Genomic DNA, 16,647 nt, shown 5'->3' with positions numbered 1-16,647 from the left:
GGGGCCTGCCCGGTTGGGATGGGTGGGGGAGCTGAGGCTGTTCATCCTCCTCATTTGGTGACTGGCTGGGGCCCTCAATCGCACTGCCTTCCTGTTACAAACCGAGGCCAACCTGGAGATCTCAGCAGTCCATTGACACCTGAAGGGTGTAGCAGGGGATCCGGTGTCAGCAGGAAGGGCTGGGGAAGCTCGGGCACTAGTGCTCTGGAAGCAGAGCCCTTCCAGGGAGTGAACAGTAGGTGACACAGTGTATTCTCCAGTGGGCCACGTCCTGGCCTCAGAAACCTGTGAAATACCCCAGACTCCCCCCCCCCCCCCGCCCAACTATCAGAGCCTGCAATGACAGGGACCTTGTCCGTTTCTACCGGCTTTCTGCTCTCCCCTGTTCTTCACGTATGGGAGCAGGTCTGGGTGCAGCAACAGGTATCGGTCCAACTGCAGAGCTTCCCAGAAAGCTTCCTGGAGCCTCTGCTCGTGGGCAGGAATGGGTCTTTCAGGCTCAGTTCTCACAATTTAAAAAAATGCACCTTGCCACCCTGCTGATGGACACTACTTAGAATTGATGGTTTCGAGTCTTTTCCTTTAATCTTTATGGTTTTCAATCGCCAAAATCCCTGTCCTTGTTACTTATCCCATGATCAGCACCTTCTCCCATTTCTTCAGTGATTGACAAAACATCAAACATCTCTCTAAGCCCCCCAATTGCAAACCTATCCTTCTCTCTCGTGACAGCCTCACCTACTTCATGAAGAAGGGGAATCACTGTTGCATAAATAAGAACGAGTCACCTACATACAAACAAGATCTGTTCGGAGAGTGTGTTCTAAGTCCAGTTTGTTTCGTAAGTCCAACGAAGTTAGCCTAGGTACCCAACGAACACAATCAGCTATATAGTACTGTACTGTAATAGGTTTATAATACTTTTCACACAAATAATACATAAAAAACAAACAAAAAATAAAACATTTTTAATCTTACAGTACAGTACCTTGAAAAGTACAGTAGCACCAGCTACATCACCGCTGCTTTTACACTTGCTCCCGGACATCCTGGGTTTGAAATAAAGATACTGTACTACTGTACTCTATACAGCACTGTACAGTAAGTAGACAAAAGCACAACCACTTGTAGAGGATGCACGCACGTGACAGTGTACGCCAGACACATAAATAACTTACGTGATTGGACATGCAAACGCATGTTCGCATCTTTGAAAGTTTGCAACTTGACGGTTTGTATGTAATGTCTTCAACTTTCCATCTTCAAACCTACAAACTTGGCCCCCACCACAGTCCAGCTTCCACCTGCCTGGACTCCAGCCTCAAGTTGGCGAGGGCTCTTCTCCTGTGTCGGGTTGACCCTCCACCATCTGTGTTAAGGATTTGGATCCACCTCCAGTGCCTAAAAAGCAGTACCCCGCTCAGAACAGAGTCTCCTATCCACCATGGGGGGTTCTCCTTCCTGTCTGCAGCTTGCAGTCTCTCCACCCCTCCTCTGTCTCCCAACAGATCAGCCCTCTCCCCGAAGCTTTCTTTCCTATCCAGCCAGGACCCGGGGAGTCATAATCTAAAAGCTACTCTCTCATGGTAACCCAGATTCTCTTGTCTTCCTGGCTTTCCGCCCAGCAGAACTCCAACCTGGATTCACACTCTGGTCTGCCTGTGCAGTGTCCCCTCCCCCATGCTGCCTACTCCCCGGCCTGGCTGACAGCTGCTAGCCAGTGTCTTATTCCAGAGTAGAACGGTGCACATCGTGCATCAGCTGGGCTCCCCACACCAGCCATTTCCTTGTCCTTGTCCAGCTTCCATCCTGCTCAATGGTGATTCCAGAGCGTCACCTCTTTCCTCAAGCCTCCTCTTCTCCCTGCCATACCTCTGAGAGAGGAGCTTCAACTTCCCATGCCCTCAACTACAAAGTCACCTCTGGCCAGAACTGTGAAGGGTCTGGGGTTTACCCTATGTTCAGGCTAACAGGTCAGCCTGCTACAGTTTTATGGACACTGGCAGAAGAAACGAGACTACAGGGTCAGAGACAAAGGACATGACTACTCATGACACAGCAAGCAACATAGACTTCATGAGAAGTCTTGCCCCTCCTTGCCCCTCAGACCCCACAAGGTGAGGCAGAGGGACCTAGGAGGTGCCACACAACGGGTTTGCTGCACACTCAATGGGTCTGCAGCACAGCTGAGGAACCCTGAACGAGGAAAAACAGAATCTTCTACAGTGGGCTGCAAGCAAACCTGCCCTTGCCCTAGAGGGAGGCATTAAAAATTATGCTGGGGGGCTTCCCTGGTGGCGCAGTGGTTGAGAGTCCGCCTGCCGATGCAGGGGACACGGGTTCATGCCCCGGTCCAGGAAGATCCCACATGCCGCAGAGCGGCTGGGCCCGGGAGCCAGGTCCAGGAAGATCCCACATGCCGCAGAGCGGCTGGGCCCGGGAGCCATGGCCGCTGAGCCTGCGCGTCCGGAGCCTGTGCTCCTCAACGGGAGAGGCCGCAACAGTGAGAGGCCCGGGTACAGCAAAAAAAAAAAAAAAAAAAAAAAAAAATGATGCTGGAAGTAAGAAAATCTGCCCTCTACTCCAGGTGGAGGCATTATCTTTATCTTCCAAGACCGGTTGCTGTCTACTAACGTTCTTGAAAGAGTCTGGGACAATAGGCAGTTAGAGCCTCTGCTATCTTGTGCAAGATATGCCCCACCCATTGAGGCCTCCCAACGTACTCATACCCATGCATCTTCACCTGCATCCCTGCAGGCTCTCCTCCAGGGAAAGCCGGCCTCCCTGCTGTGTGCTCCCGCCTCTTCTGGTCTTGCTTTTGCAGCCATCTCCTCCCTATCTACAGGGTCCTTATCCTGGCCTTTGAACATGCCCCCAAATATCTCATCCTGAAAAGCAAAGCAAAGCAAAACAAAGTCAAACAAAACCTCTGTTGAGCTGACCCTCTTAGCTACCCTTTCCTTTTCATCCTTGTCCTTGGTGGGAAGTCCATGCTGTCACCATTTCTTTCTGAATCTGGTTTCTTTACCTACTTCACCACTGAAACTGTCCCCAGTGAGGCTACCAGGGCCTTCATCATTCCCAGTGGGACAATGGAGCAGACATTTTCCAGTTCTAGTCTTGCTGTGTCTGCCTCTGACTCTGAATTTGAAAAAAAAAAAAAAAGAGTCCGCCTCAGGGCTACTTTTAGGCTTTGTTAAATCCAACATCCAGCCACTCCCACGAGGTGGTTCCTGCTTCCTGCCTTTTTCCAATGTGAGTTATGCTTTCTTGTGTGGACCTGAAACAAGCAGACGGACAGATATTTCTCCAGCAAAAATGGTTTTATCTGACCTACTGTATAGCACAGGGAACTATACTCAATATCTTGCAGTAACCGATAATGGAAAAGAATGTGAAAAAAAATGTATATATAGATATCAATATGTACAATATATAACTGAATCACTTTGCTGTACACCTGAACCTAACACAACATTGTAAATCAACTACACTTCAATTTAAAAAAAAAATTGGAATCAGCAGAGAATTGGAATTCAGGGTCTGCAACTATGGACCATGTGCAAGTCCCCCAGGGCAAGGGAAGGAGATGGCTTTTATAGAGGGGAAAAGGGAGTTGGGAGGGCTACTCCATGGCTTTTTCATTGGCTTAGTCCTTGCCAGGAAGGAAGAGGAGTCTTTCTTCTTCCTGTTGGGTTCTGCAGCCCTCGCAGGGCATGAGAGCTACCCTCTTCCATCTCCCGACTCTATTTAATTGAAGTTTCTGTTTATTAATTTTTTACGCCTGCTTCTTTGCTTGTCTCATATATTTTTGTTGGAAACTGGACATTTTAGATAATATATTGTAGCAACTCGGTGCTGGTTCCCACCCCCACCTCCTGGCCCCAGGCTTATTGTTACTTGCTTGTTTGTTCAGTGACTGGCTGGCTTATTTTAGTGACGCCTCCACCCTCACTCCCCTGAAGTGTTAAAGCTCTGTTGTTGCTCCGCAGGAGTGTGCAGTTCAGGGTCTGTCCACAGTCACCCTGGGACTGCACTGACTGGCTAGACTCTCTTCCCCTCTTTCCCTGACCACACCCAGCTGTCAAGATCCATTAATTGACAGGTGTTGATCTATCGCTTACAAAAATGCCCTGGGACATAAACTGGTCTACAGGCTCAGGCTCCTTTGAAGGAGTAGCTCCTGAGGTTGGTGTCTGCTGTTTCCCTCCCTGGTTCTCTCCTGCAAACTAGCTGGCTTACACTTTAGCCTGTATCTTCATGGACTCTACCAATCTCCTCCCAGTTGCCTTTCACCACAACCTCCTTTTTTGAGAGCATCCTTAGGCTTGAACTTCTTCACTCTCTGTTGCAAATGAAGTCAGTTCCTTTGGGAAGAGATTAGACCTGTCTGTTTTATAGCCTGCTTCTATCCCTAGGCAAAATCTCTGAGCCTGGACTCCAGCTGGGGGTGGGGACAGTGATGTGTTTCTCTCTGCCTGATACCCCTGTTTAGGAGTTGACCATGTGGCAGAAGAGAGGCAGTAGCCTCAGGTCTTCTCTGCTGGCCTCTCCTGGCATGGAACCACCACTTTATAGCCGGGGCAGGGATGACCAAGGGCCCAGTATCCTCAGTGACACAATGCCCGAGGTGGAGCCCCCGTTCCATGACTGGGGGCTGAGCAGAAGGGAGTCCCACCTCTGGGTCACACTTGCCCAGAACTTAGCATCAGCAACAGGTAGCTGGGGCAGGATGAGAAATGCTGATGTATTGCTCCTCCCAGAAAGCAAGCCCTCTGACCAGGAACTGATGGGAGAGGGAGCCCTGTGCGCTTGGCTGTGACAATCTAGAGTGGAGTTTTTGTCTCCACTGGGCTGGGAGTAGGGAAAGAGGGCGCAATTTTGGCTCAAAGACTCTTATCAACTTTTAGTAGATTTCCTTGAATAGATGTTTCTTCATTTGCTGTATATCCTTAAGACCGGTTCCAGATACTTCAAATGATCGTCTTTTTATACTTTTCACCAGTTTCACTGCATAGTGGGTCTGTAGAGTTCCTTCGGCTGTCATGCTGGAAGTTTATCCCCTGCAAAGGCTTTTCTGTTGATATGTTATCTTACAATTCTATTGTTTGAGTCAGGGAAATTTGAATACAAACTGGATATTTGGTGAATCTAAGGAACTGTTAAATTTTTTAGGTGTGATAACATTATTTTAAAGAGTTCTTACCTCTTAGTAATACATACTGAAATATCTACAGATGAAACAATATGATGCATGGGATTTGCTTAAAATAATCAAGTGTGGGCTATAAGTGGGGAGGGGATGGGGACTATAGATGAAACAAGATTGACTATGAGTTTATGTTATGTTGTATTAGTACTTATAGTAATTATTATTAATATGAGCTGCATAGTAGATCATAACACTATTCTTTCTACTTTTGTATATGTTTGAAATTTTCCATAATAAAAAGTTAATTTTTTTCTTTTGTCTACGTGTGAAATATACTTCATTAGATATCTTAGAAATATGTCATCAATTGAATTAAAATCTTGAGCATATATACATACGTTTCACCTAAGATTAAGTCTTACAGAACCGAGAGATCAAACTTCAAGTACTCTAGGTTCTGAAAGAATTTTTATAAGCATCTCTGTAAAAAAAATTTTTTTTACTAAAATCAATTATTTTTCAGTATCTGAAATGGCATGAATTTAAGCAAGTTCCTAATCAAAATTTATCAGATGTTCTAGTTATGCATCAGAAGCTAGTTTTGTCATTTCAATCAAATCCATTTTTAGACGATTAATTATTTTATGAAAAAAAGCCATGATGAAAATTGTTCCAGTTGTATTTCAAGAATTTATAAGAAGACAGATTTATGCACTGAATTGAAGCTGAGTAGAAACTGAGCTTACAAAAAGAAAATACAGCTGATGACAAAATTCTGAATATCAGCTGGGATGTTCTGGATCAGTCAGAACATGGATTCGCGTTTGTGATTCAAACAATTAGTGCCTAATGCTTTTCAGGATGTAAAACGTTTCTTTTTTTTCCATTCTTCTCTATAGACCTCTTAATGGGAAGTTTTTTTTTTTCAATCCCTTGAAAATGTCAGCTTCTTGAAAAAATAAATGTTATTTTGTCAGAAATGAGAAAATAGTTTTGACAATAGATAATTTGCCTATTTGTATGACAGTGCAGTTGATAAAATTTTGCACAATTATAATTGGTCTCGGTAACAATAGGAAACAAAAATGTTAAAATTATGAAACTTAAAGTCATTTCATCATTAATCTCAATTGTGCTTCCATAATATTGTATTTATTATAATGAATTAACTATTCCCAAAATAAATCACAGTGATTTATTATTTTTCTGTTTATGATGCTTAACACTGTTCACCGTGATTTTGTTTTTTATTAGTTTGGAATCCAAATTGAATCCATTTGCTATCTTTTTTTTAAATATATTTATTTATTTTATTTATTTATTTTTGGCTGCGTTGGGTCTTCGTTGCTGCATGCGGACTTTCTCTAGTTATGGCGAGCGAGGGCTACCCTTCGTTGCGGTGCGTGGACTTCTCATTGCGGTGGCTCCTCTTGTTGCAGAGCACGGGCTCTAGGCAAGCGGGCTTCAGTAGTTGTGTCTTGCAGGCTCAGTAGTTGCAGCACACAGGCTTAGTTGCTCCACAGCATGTGGGATCTTCTCGGCCCAGGGATCAAACCTGTGTCCCCTGCATTTGCAAGCGGGTTCTTAACCACTGTGCCACGAGGGAAGCCCTGAAATACATATATTTTAGTATACAGTTCAATGGATTCTGAAATTGCATCTGCTCATGTAACCCACACCCGATCAAAATGTAGACATTTCCATTATCCATCCAATCAATCTGCCATTGCCTCTAGACACAACCACTATGCTGCTTTCGTTCAGTATAAATTATGTTTAGATTGTTCTAAACACATGGTCAGAATCACACAGTCTGTATTCTTTGTGATTATGTGCATTAGCAGTTTGTTCCCTTATCTTGTAAGTATTTATAGTTCCATTGTATGAATATACCACACATTGTTTATCCATTCTCTTACTGATGGACATTGAGGTTGTTTCCAGTTTCTGGCTGATATGTACTATGAGTACATCCGCTATGAACATTGTTGTACCAACCTTTTTGTGTGCCAATTTTATTTCTCTTGGGTCAATATCTAGAGGTGGAATTGCTATGTCATATGGAAGTTATATGTTTAGCCTTAGAAGAAAGGGTCTGACTTATTTCCAAAACAGGTTTGAATTTGTCTATTTCTCTTTTCAGTTTTGTCAGTTCTTTTTTTTTAATATTTATTTATTTATTTGGTTGTGCTGGGTCTTAGTTGTGGTGGGCAGGCTCCTTAGTTGTGGCATGTGAACTCTTAGTTGCGGCATGCATGTGGGATCTAATTTCCTGACTAGGGATTGAACCCAGGCACCCTGCATTGGGAGCGCAGAGTCCTATCCACTGCGCCACCAGGGAAGTCCCCAGTTCTGTCAGTTCTTGTTTCACGTAGTTTGAAACTCTGTTATTTGACGCACTGTTTCTGATTATATTCCTTGTCCTGAGGTCTATTTTGTTTGGTATTAATATAGGCACTCCAGCTTTTTTATTATTAGTGCTTGCATGGTTAACTTTTTCCATTCTTTTAATATATCTTTGTTTTTATATTTAATGTGCATCTCTTATAAACACAAGACCACATATATGGTTGGTCTTGCTTTTTTGTCCAGCCTGTCAATCTCTGTCTTTTAGAGTATTTAGTACATTTATCTGTAATATAATTATTGATATGATTGTGTTTATGCCCACTGTATCATTGTATGTTTTCTATTAGTTTCATGTATTCTTCATTCTTTTTTTTTTCTTTCCTATTCTATTTTATCTCCTCTATTGCCTTATTGGCTGTATTTCTTTGGGCTATTTTGAAAATGGTTGTTCTAAGGTTTACAATATTCATCTTTAGTTTATCATAGTCTACTTTTAAATGACAGCATGCCATTTCACATATAATGTAGAAACCGTATACTTCCATTTCCCCTTCCCATCCTTTGTACCAATATTATTGTACATTTTGCTTCTACATGTGTTAAACACCCTATAGTTCATCACTGTTGTCTTTGCTTTAAATAATCATCTTTCAAAAACATTGAGCAATGAAATATTTACCCATGTGTTTATCATTTCCAGAATTCTTGCTGTCTTCTTGTAGATCCGAGTATCCATCTGGCGTCGCTGGCCATGACTTTTTGAGCTGTGTGAGCTCTGGTTCATTCAGCTCCCCGATTCTTAGTAGTTGTTCTTTCTTTGGTGGTTTTCCTTTGCTTGGCTTTGTGTACTCTTGCACTATACTGGCTCAAATTAGTATTCACCAATAGACTCAGATTTCTGTGAAGATTTCTGACTCCTTCTTGCGCAAATCCTTGTCTCCAGTACCCTGACCTTTTTTGTCATTTTGGCTTCCCAAGGTATACCCTATGAATGAGCAGCTTACAAGTCAGGAGAGTCTGAACTCTTAATCCCTCTGCTATACTGTTTCCATGGAAATTCTTTTTTTTTTTAATATATATTTATGCAACAAGATCTCTTTTTAAAAATTTATAATTTATTTATTTTATTTTATTTTTGGCTGTGTCGGGTCTTAGTTGTGGCACACAGGATCTTCGTTGCGGTGCAAGGGCTTCTCTCTAGTTGCAGCACGTGGGTTCCAGAGCATGTGGGCTCTGTAGTTTGCGGCACGCGGGCTCAGTAGTTGCGGTGCATGGGCTTAGTTGCCCCGTGGCATGTGGGATCTTAGTTTCCTGACCAGGGATCGAACCTGCATCCCCTGCATTGGAAGGTGGATTCTTAACCACTGGACCACCAGGGAAGTCCCATCTGTGGAAATTCTTTTTTTTTTTTTTTTTTCCGGTACACGGGCCTCTCACTGCTGTGGCCTCTCCCGTTGCGGAGCACAGGCTCCGGACGCACAGGCCCAGCGGCCATGGCTCACGGGCCCAGCCGCTCCGCGGCATGTGGGATCCTCCCGGACCGGGGCATGAACCTGTGTCCCCTGCATCGGCAGGCGGACTCTCAACCACTGCGCCACCAGGGAAGCCCTGTGGAAATTCTTAATGCTAGCTAATACCGTGGACTGAGGTATCCTTGAAATGGTGTATGATTATGGTGTGAATGTATGTCTGTTTTAGTGGATACACACCAAGCACATACTTCCTTTCCCTTTCTGTCTTATGATCTGTGTTTATTCTTTCCTATCTATCCAAATTTATATACAACTCAGAACAAAATATGTTCCCATTTATCTATACTCTAAATATCATAAAAGCTATCAAAATACCATAGAGAATTTACAGTAATAATTTATGATCGTAGTGGGGGACACTTCAAAGTCTTCATGTGCAGCCCGAGTTCCTGGAGAAATTTAAATTGTGTCAAAGTTGCTTTACTAGTCTGTAAACTTTGTGGTATTCAAATTTGCTAACCTACTGTGTAATGTTCAGCATAAAGCAATGCACTAGAAAATTCTCACTTGGGTTGTAGATGGACTTCAATTTTGTGTTTATATTTCTCAGTTGAAGAGATAAAGTGCCAGTTCCCACAGGAGCAGGGGTGGGAGCAGCCCCTCTTCTTCCCTTTGGTTTTCTTTTAACACTAGCCACCCCTTAGTATACTTGTATTTAGTTGAGCATTACTATGGCATGTACACAGGTCCAAATGCAGGAACTGGTCCTTTGCGAATTCACAATTGAAATCTGCTCATCTGTAGAAAATACAGTCATTGGTAAAAGTGTCCATTACGTTTTGAATCCGCAAATCTGAAACCAATTTTCTTTTTCTTTTTTTAAAAAATTATTTATTTATTTTTGGCTGTATTGGGTCTTCGTTTCTGCGTGCGGGCTTTCTCTAGTTGCGGCGAGCAGGGGCAACTCTTTGTTGCGGTGCGCAGGCTTCTCATTGCGGTGGCTTCTCTTGTTGCGAGTATGGGCTCTAGGCGTGCGGGCTTCAGTAGTTGTGGCACGTGGGCTCAGTAGTTGTGGCTCGCGGACTCTAGAGCGCAGGCTCCGTAGCTGTGGCGCACGGGCTTAGTTGCTCCGTGGCATGTGGGATCTTCCCGGGCCAGGGATCAAACCCATGTCCCCTGCATTGGCAGGCAGATTCTTAACCGCAGTGCCACCAGGGAAGTCCTGAAACCAATTTTCTTAATGTAAAAACGAATCTGTTTCATCAACAAATGTACTGCTCTTGTGGGGATGCTGGTAATGGTGGAGGCTGTGCATGTGTAGGGGCAGCAGATCTATGGAAAATCACTGTGCCTTCCTCCCAGTGTTGCTGTGAGCCTAAAACTGCTCTAAGAAAATAAAGTCTTGGGAATTCCCTGGCGGTTCAGTGGTTAGAACTCTGTGCTTTCACTGCCGTGGGCCCGGGTTCAATCCCTGGTCAGGGAATTAAGATCCCCCAAGGTGCATGGCATGGCCAAAAAAAAAAAAAGTCTTGAAAACAACCACACAAATCGATTCGACTAATACTGAGTGGAAAACAATAAAATTCATATGTAATGGAAATTTGCCTTATACTCAGCTATCTAGAATCCAAACACCTGATTGTTTTGCAGTTGTCAAGTAAACAGAGGGAAGGGTCTCCTTCCCACCATGGGAGCTGAAGGACAGTCAGTCCTCTCCCTGCCGGCCGGCAGCCAGAGCACAAGCTCAGGTGGAGAAGCTTCTGCCCCCTGGATGCTCCACCTGGGCCAATTGGGAGATGCAGGGATAAACATGGATTTCTTATAAGTGATGCAGAAATTTACAAGGATTTCTTGTACATGATCAAAGCCCATTGGAGTTCTGGCAGATACCTGGTGGGAGTGACACAGTGGTGTTGTCCCCAGTGGACAGTTTCAGTGGCAAGATCGAAGTTGGACACAGGCTCAGCTCATGTGACAAGTCACATGACCACCTATTTGGACTTGACTTTATACCTGAGAGCACTGAGAGCTGGGATCAAAAAAAGAGGACATAATTGAAATTGTATGTGTGTGTACACAGGGGTATATGGTGAGGGAAGTGTTAGCCAGTGGCCTTCAGTTGGTACCCAGAACTGCACAGACCTGCCCCACCCTCCTGTCTGCTCTGGCTGAGTCCTCGTGGGGAACCTCACGTACCTGCACTTTCCCCAGAGCACAAGATCAGGCAAGGTCTCCTCTTTGCTGCTGGTCCCTGTTGACAGTCGCCCACCTCATCAAAACAAATCAAGTCCTCACTGCCTCCTTCCCCAGTGAACCCTGGAGCTCAGATGTTCACGCCACGCCTTGTCTGCTGGCCTCCCTGGCTGCTGCAGTCGGGGAGAGAGAGGGGCAGGGATATGAGCTCCAGCCACCATCCCCCTCCAAATCACTGGACTTGACCCCCTCGGATTAGACAAGGAAGGAGAGAGGAATGCCAAGGCAGAAGATACCTCTAGATACCTCCAAGGCAGACCCTCAAAAGGCAGTAGAGTGGGATGCTCAAGAGGGGGGATTGCAAAGCCCACAATCTCAGCTCCACTGTTTACTGACTGTGAGCTGGGACAAGTTCCTTAAGTCACTATGCCTCAGGTTCCTCATCTGTAACATGGGAATGATCACAGTACCAACTTCATAAGAATTGCTACTCTCATTAAATGTGCCTTCAACAGTTCCGGAAATGTAGGAAGCACTGTATAGATGTTAGCTGTTTTAGTCCTGTGTAGACTGAAAAGTGACATGTCAGGGACAGACACTGGACCACGAGAAAGATGGGGCTCTTTTTGGTGAAATGCTGTATCTGCCCACGCTACCAGGCATCCGATGGTGTGATAGGAGTGCTACACATGAAAGCCTGGTGTCACCAGGTGTGTTGCTGGCGAATATGCTGCAACAAGTCCTCCCACCCTCAACTGCCTTGAGTGTACACACTCCTCCCAACAAGAGGTCAAGGCTGTTTCCCCACCCCTTAACTCTGGGCTGGCCTTGGACTTTCTTCAGCCACTAGAATGTGGCCAAAGTGAGAGTGTGTGCCTTCTGACAGTCGGCCTCAAGTGGCCTTGTAGCTTCTGCTCCTGTGTTCTTGGAACCGTCTGCCGCCACGTCCAGGAGCTCAGGCTAGGCCCCTGGAGAATGAGAGGCCTCACAGAGGAGGATGGAGGCTCCCAGCTGAGAACCAGCATGAACCAGACAGAAGTGTGAGGCCATCTTGGACCATCCAGCTCCAGTGCAGCCTCTGGAGGCTGACCCCAGACCACAGGAGAAGGGAGCTGAGCCCAGCCCCAGTTGTTGATCCATAAAATCATGAACAAATATGTGGTCATTTTTTTAAGCCTTCAGAATTTGGCAGACCTGGAGGACAGCTCCCCAGGGAGCTGGATTGTTCCTAGGCCCTGTCTTTGGGGTGAAGCTGCTGCTGACATCTGGGGGCCCCAGCAACAGTGGCACTTCCTCCCTCGGTTTCCATAGGGGGCTCATGCTGTGCCGTTTGTTCAGCCCTTGTCCACAAATGTGGAAGCAGTTTTCTTATCACATCTCAGATCCTAGACTCCTGGCCTGCTTGCTGAGGAAATGCTAAGTTCTCAGCAGCCCGAAGAGGACGGCCAGTTTAGGACGATTGCACACCAGAGAGCAAGCTGAACACCCGAGGCGTCATCACTGAAGTAGAAGGCGGGACGGGCGGGAGGGGAACTTTAACCAAATGGTTATGAGTCCTTTCATGGAGATTCTATTAGAACATTAAGAAAAATGTTCTGGGACCACCCGCCCCCCCAAAAAAAACACCTTTATATATATATTTGCAATTTATTATTTATTTTTAGCATTAAAAAAATTTAAGTACAGTTGATTTACAACGCTGTGTTAGTTTCAGGTGTACAGGACTTTTATTTTTATATTTCTAAAATTTTTATTTATTTATTTTTGGGTGTGTTGGGTCTTCATTGCTGCAGGCGGGCTTTCTCTAGGTGCGGCGAGTGGGGGCTACTCTTCATTGCGGTGTGCGCGGCCAGGCCGATTCCTCTTTGCTCGCCTTTCCCAGAGGCACATGCCGGAAACCCCGATTGCCCAGTATAAGGAGTGACTGGGCCAGGGAGAAGGCAGTAAAGCCGTAGAAGGACGTCCGAGTACCCACATCCTGTTTGTAGCCCTTAATGACAGCTCCACTCAGTCTAGATGGAAAGACAAAATCAGACAGAACACGTGAGTGCGGAAGGGGGATGCATGGAAAGGAAGGAGAAACCGGGAGACAGCGCTGATTTACAGAAACTCTCTGGAGAGCCCAGGAACCCCGCCTTCCAGATACAGGCACGGAACACCCTCTCAGATCTCTCAGAAGAGCCCAGCTCTGCAGGAGAGGGGGTGGGAGGGGGCCGGGGAGGGGAGCTCACCGGAACAATTAGTCATGGCCGTCTATCTCTGGGCCCACTTGGGAGTTGTTCAGGATGCCCCCGTTGCCCACCACGGCACAGGTGATGCACCGGGAGCTCCCAGCAGGGAGGCTGGCCAGGAGCAGCTGCTGCTGGGGCGCCGGGTGGGGGGAAGCAGGGCACGACCTTCTGCACCACTGCAAGGAGGCGACTCCATTCAGAGCCCTGGAAGGGCCAGGGATCCAGTGGCATTTCTCCCAGGGCCGGTGGCCCCCAGGGAAGAGGCGGACCAGACACAAAAAGCATGGCCCTCTGCTGGGGCCTAGCACACACCCCGGCCCCCGGGGCCGAGGACTCACAGAAATTGAGCTCCATGAAGCCGAAGGGTGGAGCGAAGTGCCCCAGGCGACCCCACTCGCTCTGGTCGAAGTGTCTGGAGTCCAGGAAGAGGGTGACGTTGGGCAGAAAGGGATTCTGGAGCCGGGGTGACTTGGAGGCTTTGATCTTCACTGAGTCAGGGCAGGTCTACATGCAGGAGGACGGGTCAGGCAGGGAGAGGCCCAGGAAGGCCATGGCCAAGGGCTGGCTGGGCGGGGGTGGGGGGGGCAGGGGCAGAAAGCAGGCCTCAAAGCTGGGAAGGCGTCGGTCTCTGCTACCCCTTTCATCCTGTTCCCAGGGCCTTCTGGCGCCCCCCTCGCCATCGATCGTCCCAGCCCACTGTGGTCAGGAGGGCTCCCAGGGAACCAGTGGTCCTCAGCCCTCAAGGCAAATGTACCTTCCTATGTGTGAGAGGAGTGGACCAGTCTGGGAACATGCTGCGGGTCCAAGGGCTGTGCGTGGTTGCAGTGATGTGTGTGAACATCCATGCTCTGAAGGCTCCCTTCCCAGCGCTGTGGGCCCCGGCTGTTTCTCTAAGGGCCGTAGAGTTATCTATGCAGGGAGGACAGGGCTGGCCTGGGTATTCTTGTCCCTTAGTCCCTGCTGGTTCCTGCCCCTCCCCCTGCTGCAGGACGGGATTCCAGTGCAGGTCATGCTCTCTCACTGAGATTGATGACGCTCTGGGCTCCTAGGGGCCCAGGACAGGGCCTTCTCGCTCACAGCCTGGGACCTGCCTTCCCTGCCCTGCTTCTGGCCATTATAACAAGGAAGGATGGGATGAGAGCAGTGTTGGGGGAGAGCATGGGTGGGCCGAGGCAGAGCTTAGGATGGGAGCCTGGGAGGGAAGGGAAGGTGGGGCCTCGGGGAGGTGGGGGGCAGGAAAAACTCCCCGTCTGGAGGCCGCTCACCTCCAGGCTGTATTTTCCTCAAAATCCCAGTGCGGCTCAGACTTGAAGTTGGCGGCCCGCAATCTCTGGCCTCTCTGGGTGGTGGGGCTCTGGAGAGGGGCTGAGGACGCGGGTGGCCTGGGCTCTTTTCTTGGGTGGGACAGCCTCTCTGGTGGTTCCTCTGACTCCTTTCCCATTGGCCCCGCTCCCGCAGGGGTCTGCACCCCAGCCTGATTTTCTGGAAGGGGTGTCCTTGCTGTGGCGGCTGCGTTGCCCTGCAGCTTCGTGGGCACCATCCTTTTGGCCGTCGGCCTCGCGCTCTGGTCCCGACCCTTTAGGTCGTCCTCGGGTCCTGACTGTTCAGCGACGGTGCCTCTGTCCAGCCAGAGGCCACCCCCTCGACTTGAGCTCTCGGGGGCAGTGTGTCCCCCACGGCGTCCTTGCTCGCCTGTGTCTCTGTTGCTGCCATCCTGGCTGTGCTGGGTGCTCTGCCTGGCTTCTTCGGCACTGGCCTTGCCAGCCTCCGCTCCTCTGCCCTCTCCAGCTGTGTTGGCTGTGGCCTCGGGCGGTGTGTCCCGCATGCTGGTCCCCTCACTGACTCCACGTGGGTGGTTGTCCTGCTTCCAGTAGGTGGGTGCCTGGGACGTAGCCTTTTGCAGCAACTCTGGAGACCTTTCCTTAATGTTCTCTCGATGCTGATTCCTAGAGACAGAGATGACTTTGGATGAAGGTTGAAGGCTGTAGGGACTTGAGAAGCATATCTAGTATCTATCTTTGTGTCTCAAGTGGACATCAAACCAGTCTCCAGGAGAGACGAGGGAAGGGCCCTCACCATCCACTACCCAAAACTAAGCTGCATTTGTTGGCCATGGGTCTGGAAACTTACTCTGACCAATAAAGAACCTTTAGTGGTGGCACGGAGTTTGGGGAGGTGGAACTGGTTGCCAGGGGCAGAAATGAACTGCTCACCCCCAGCTCTCCATGTTTGCACCTTTGTGGCTCCTAGCATCTGCTACATTCCCAACTGTGAGTCTAAGAATGAGTTTGTGTGAACTAGTCCTGTCACCTCATATCTGTATGATTCAGTGGACCTTTTTTTTAAAATAAATTTATTTATTTTATTATTTATTTATTATTTTTGGCTGTGTTGGGTCTTTGTTGCTGCGCGCGGGCTTTCTCTAGTTGCGACGAACGGGGGCTACTCTTCGTTGTGGTGCGCGGGCTTCTCATTGCGGTGGATTGTCTCGTTGTGGAGCACGGGCTCTAGGCACGTGGGCTTCAGTAGTTGTGGCTCGCGGGCTCTAGAGCGCAGGCTCAGTAGTTGTGGCTCGCGGGCTCTAGAGCGCAGGCTCAGTAGTCGTGGTGCATGGGCTTAGTTGCTCCGCGGCATGTGGGATCTTCCCGGACAAGGTCTTGAACCCGTGTCTCCTGCATTGGGGGGCGGATTCTCAACCACTGCGCCACCAGGGAAGCCCCAGCCCAGTGGACCTTTTTTTAAAAAAAATAAAGCATAGGTAACAAAGGTAACTTTGTCCACAGGGAAAGACGCATTCCTGTTAAGACCATAGCTGTCAACCTTGATTTTTTTTTTTTTTTCGGTACGCGGGCCTCTCACTGTTGTGGCCTCTCCCGTTGCGGAGCACAGGCTCCGGACGCGCAGGCCCGGACCGGGGCACGAACCCGCGTCCCCTGCATCGGCAGGCGGACCCCTAACCACTGCGCCACCAGGGAAGCCCCAACCTTGATTTTTGAAAGATTGATGCCTACCAGGGCCCTGTGGGGCTCCCAGGCATGGAGGCCTTTTTGTCCCCCATTTCTTGTAGGCAAGACTCCAGCCTCCATGAGCTTCGCTGAAAGGGCAGATTCGAACAGTTGCTAATCAAGGGAGGAGCAGCCAGGAAAGCACCTGAGGTGAGATTAAAGGGACAGAGAAGCTCATCAAGATTAGGAGAAAGACGACCACCTGAGGCCCTGCACACACCCTAATCTTGTCAGCAATCCCACCC

General features: G+C 48.0%; 1 protein-coding gene across 1 annotated transcript; it reads right to left on the bottom strand.

The window, feature by feature from the left end:
- Positions 1 to 361: 361 nt before the first annotated feature.
- Positions 362 to 15,624, bottom strand: ST6GALNAC1 (ST6 N-acetylgalactosaminide alpha-2,6-sialyltransferase 1). Its single transcript, XM_060135757.1, is given in 10 exon segments — positions 362 to 468; positions 13,036 to 13,178; positions 13,398 to 13,543; positions 13,545 to 13,573; positions 13,736 to 13,902; positions 14,646 to 14,679; positions 14,682 to 14,976; positions 14,979 to 15,146; positions 15,148 to 15,343; positions 15,611 to 15,624. Coding segments are annotated over 10 exon segments (1,299 nt in total).
- Between the last annotated feature and the right edge of the window lie 1,023 nt (positions 15,625 to 16,647).

This window comes from Lagenorhynchus albirostris, chromosome 20 (genome assembly GCF_949774975.1).
Source record: "Lagenorhynchus albirostris chromosome 20, mLagAlb1.1, whole genome shotgun sequence".
Classification (NCBI taxonomy): Eukaryota; Metazoa; Chordata; class Mammalia; order Artiodactyla; family Delphinidae; genus Lagenorhynchus; species Lagenorhynchus albirostris.
Note: the sequence above shows the minus strand (reverse complement) of the source record. Positions and strands in the feature narration are given on the sequence as shown.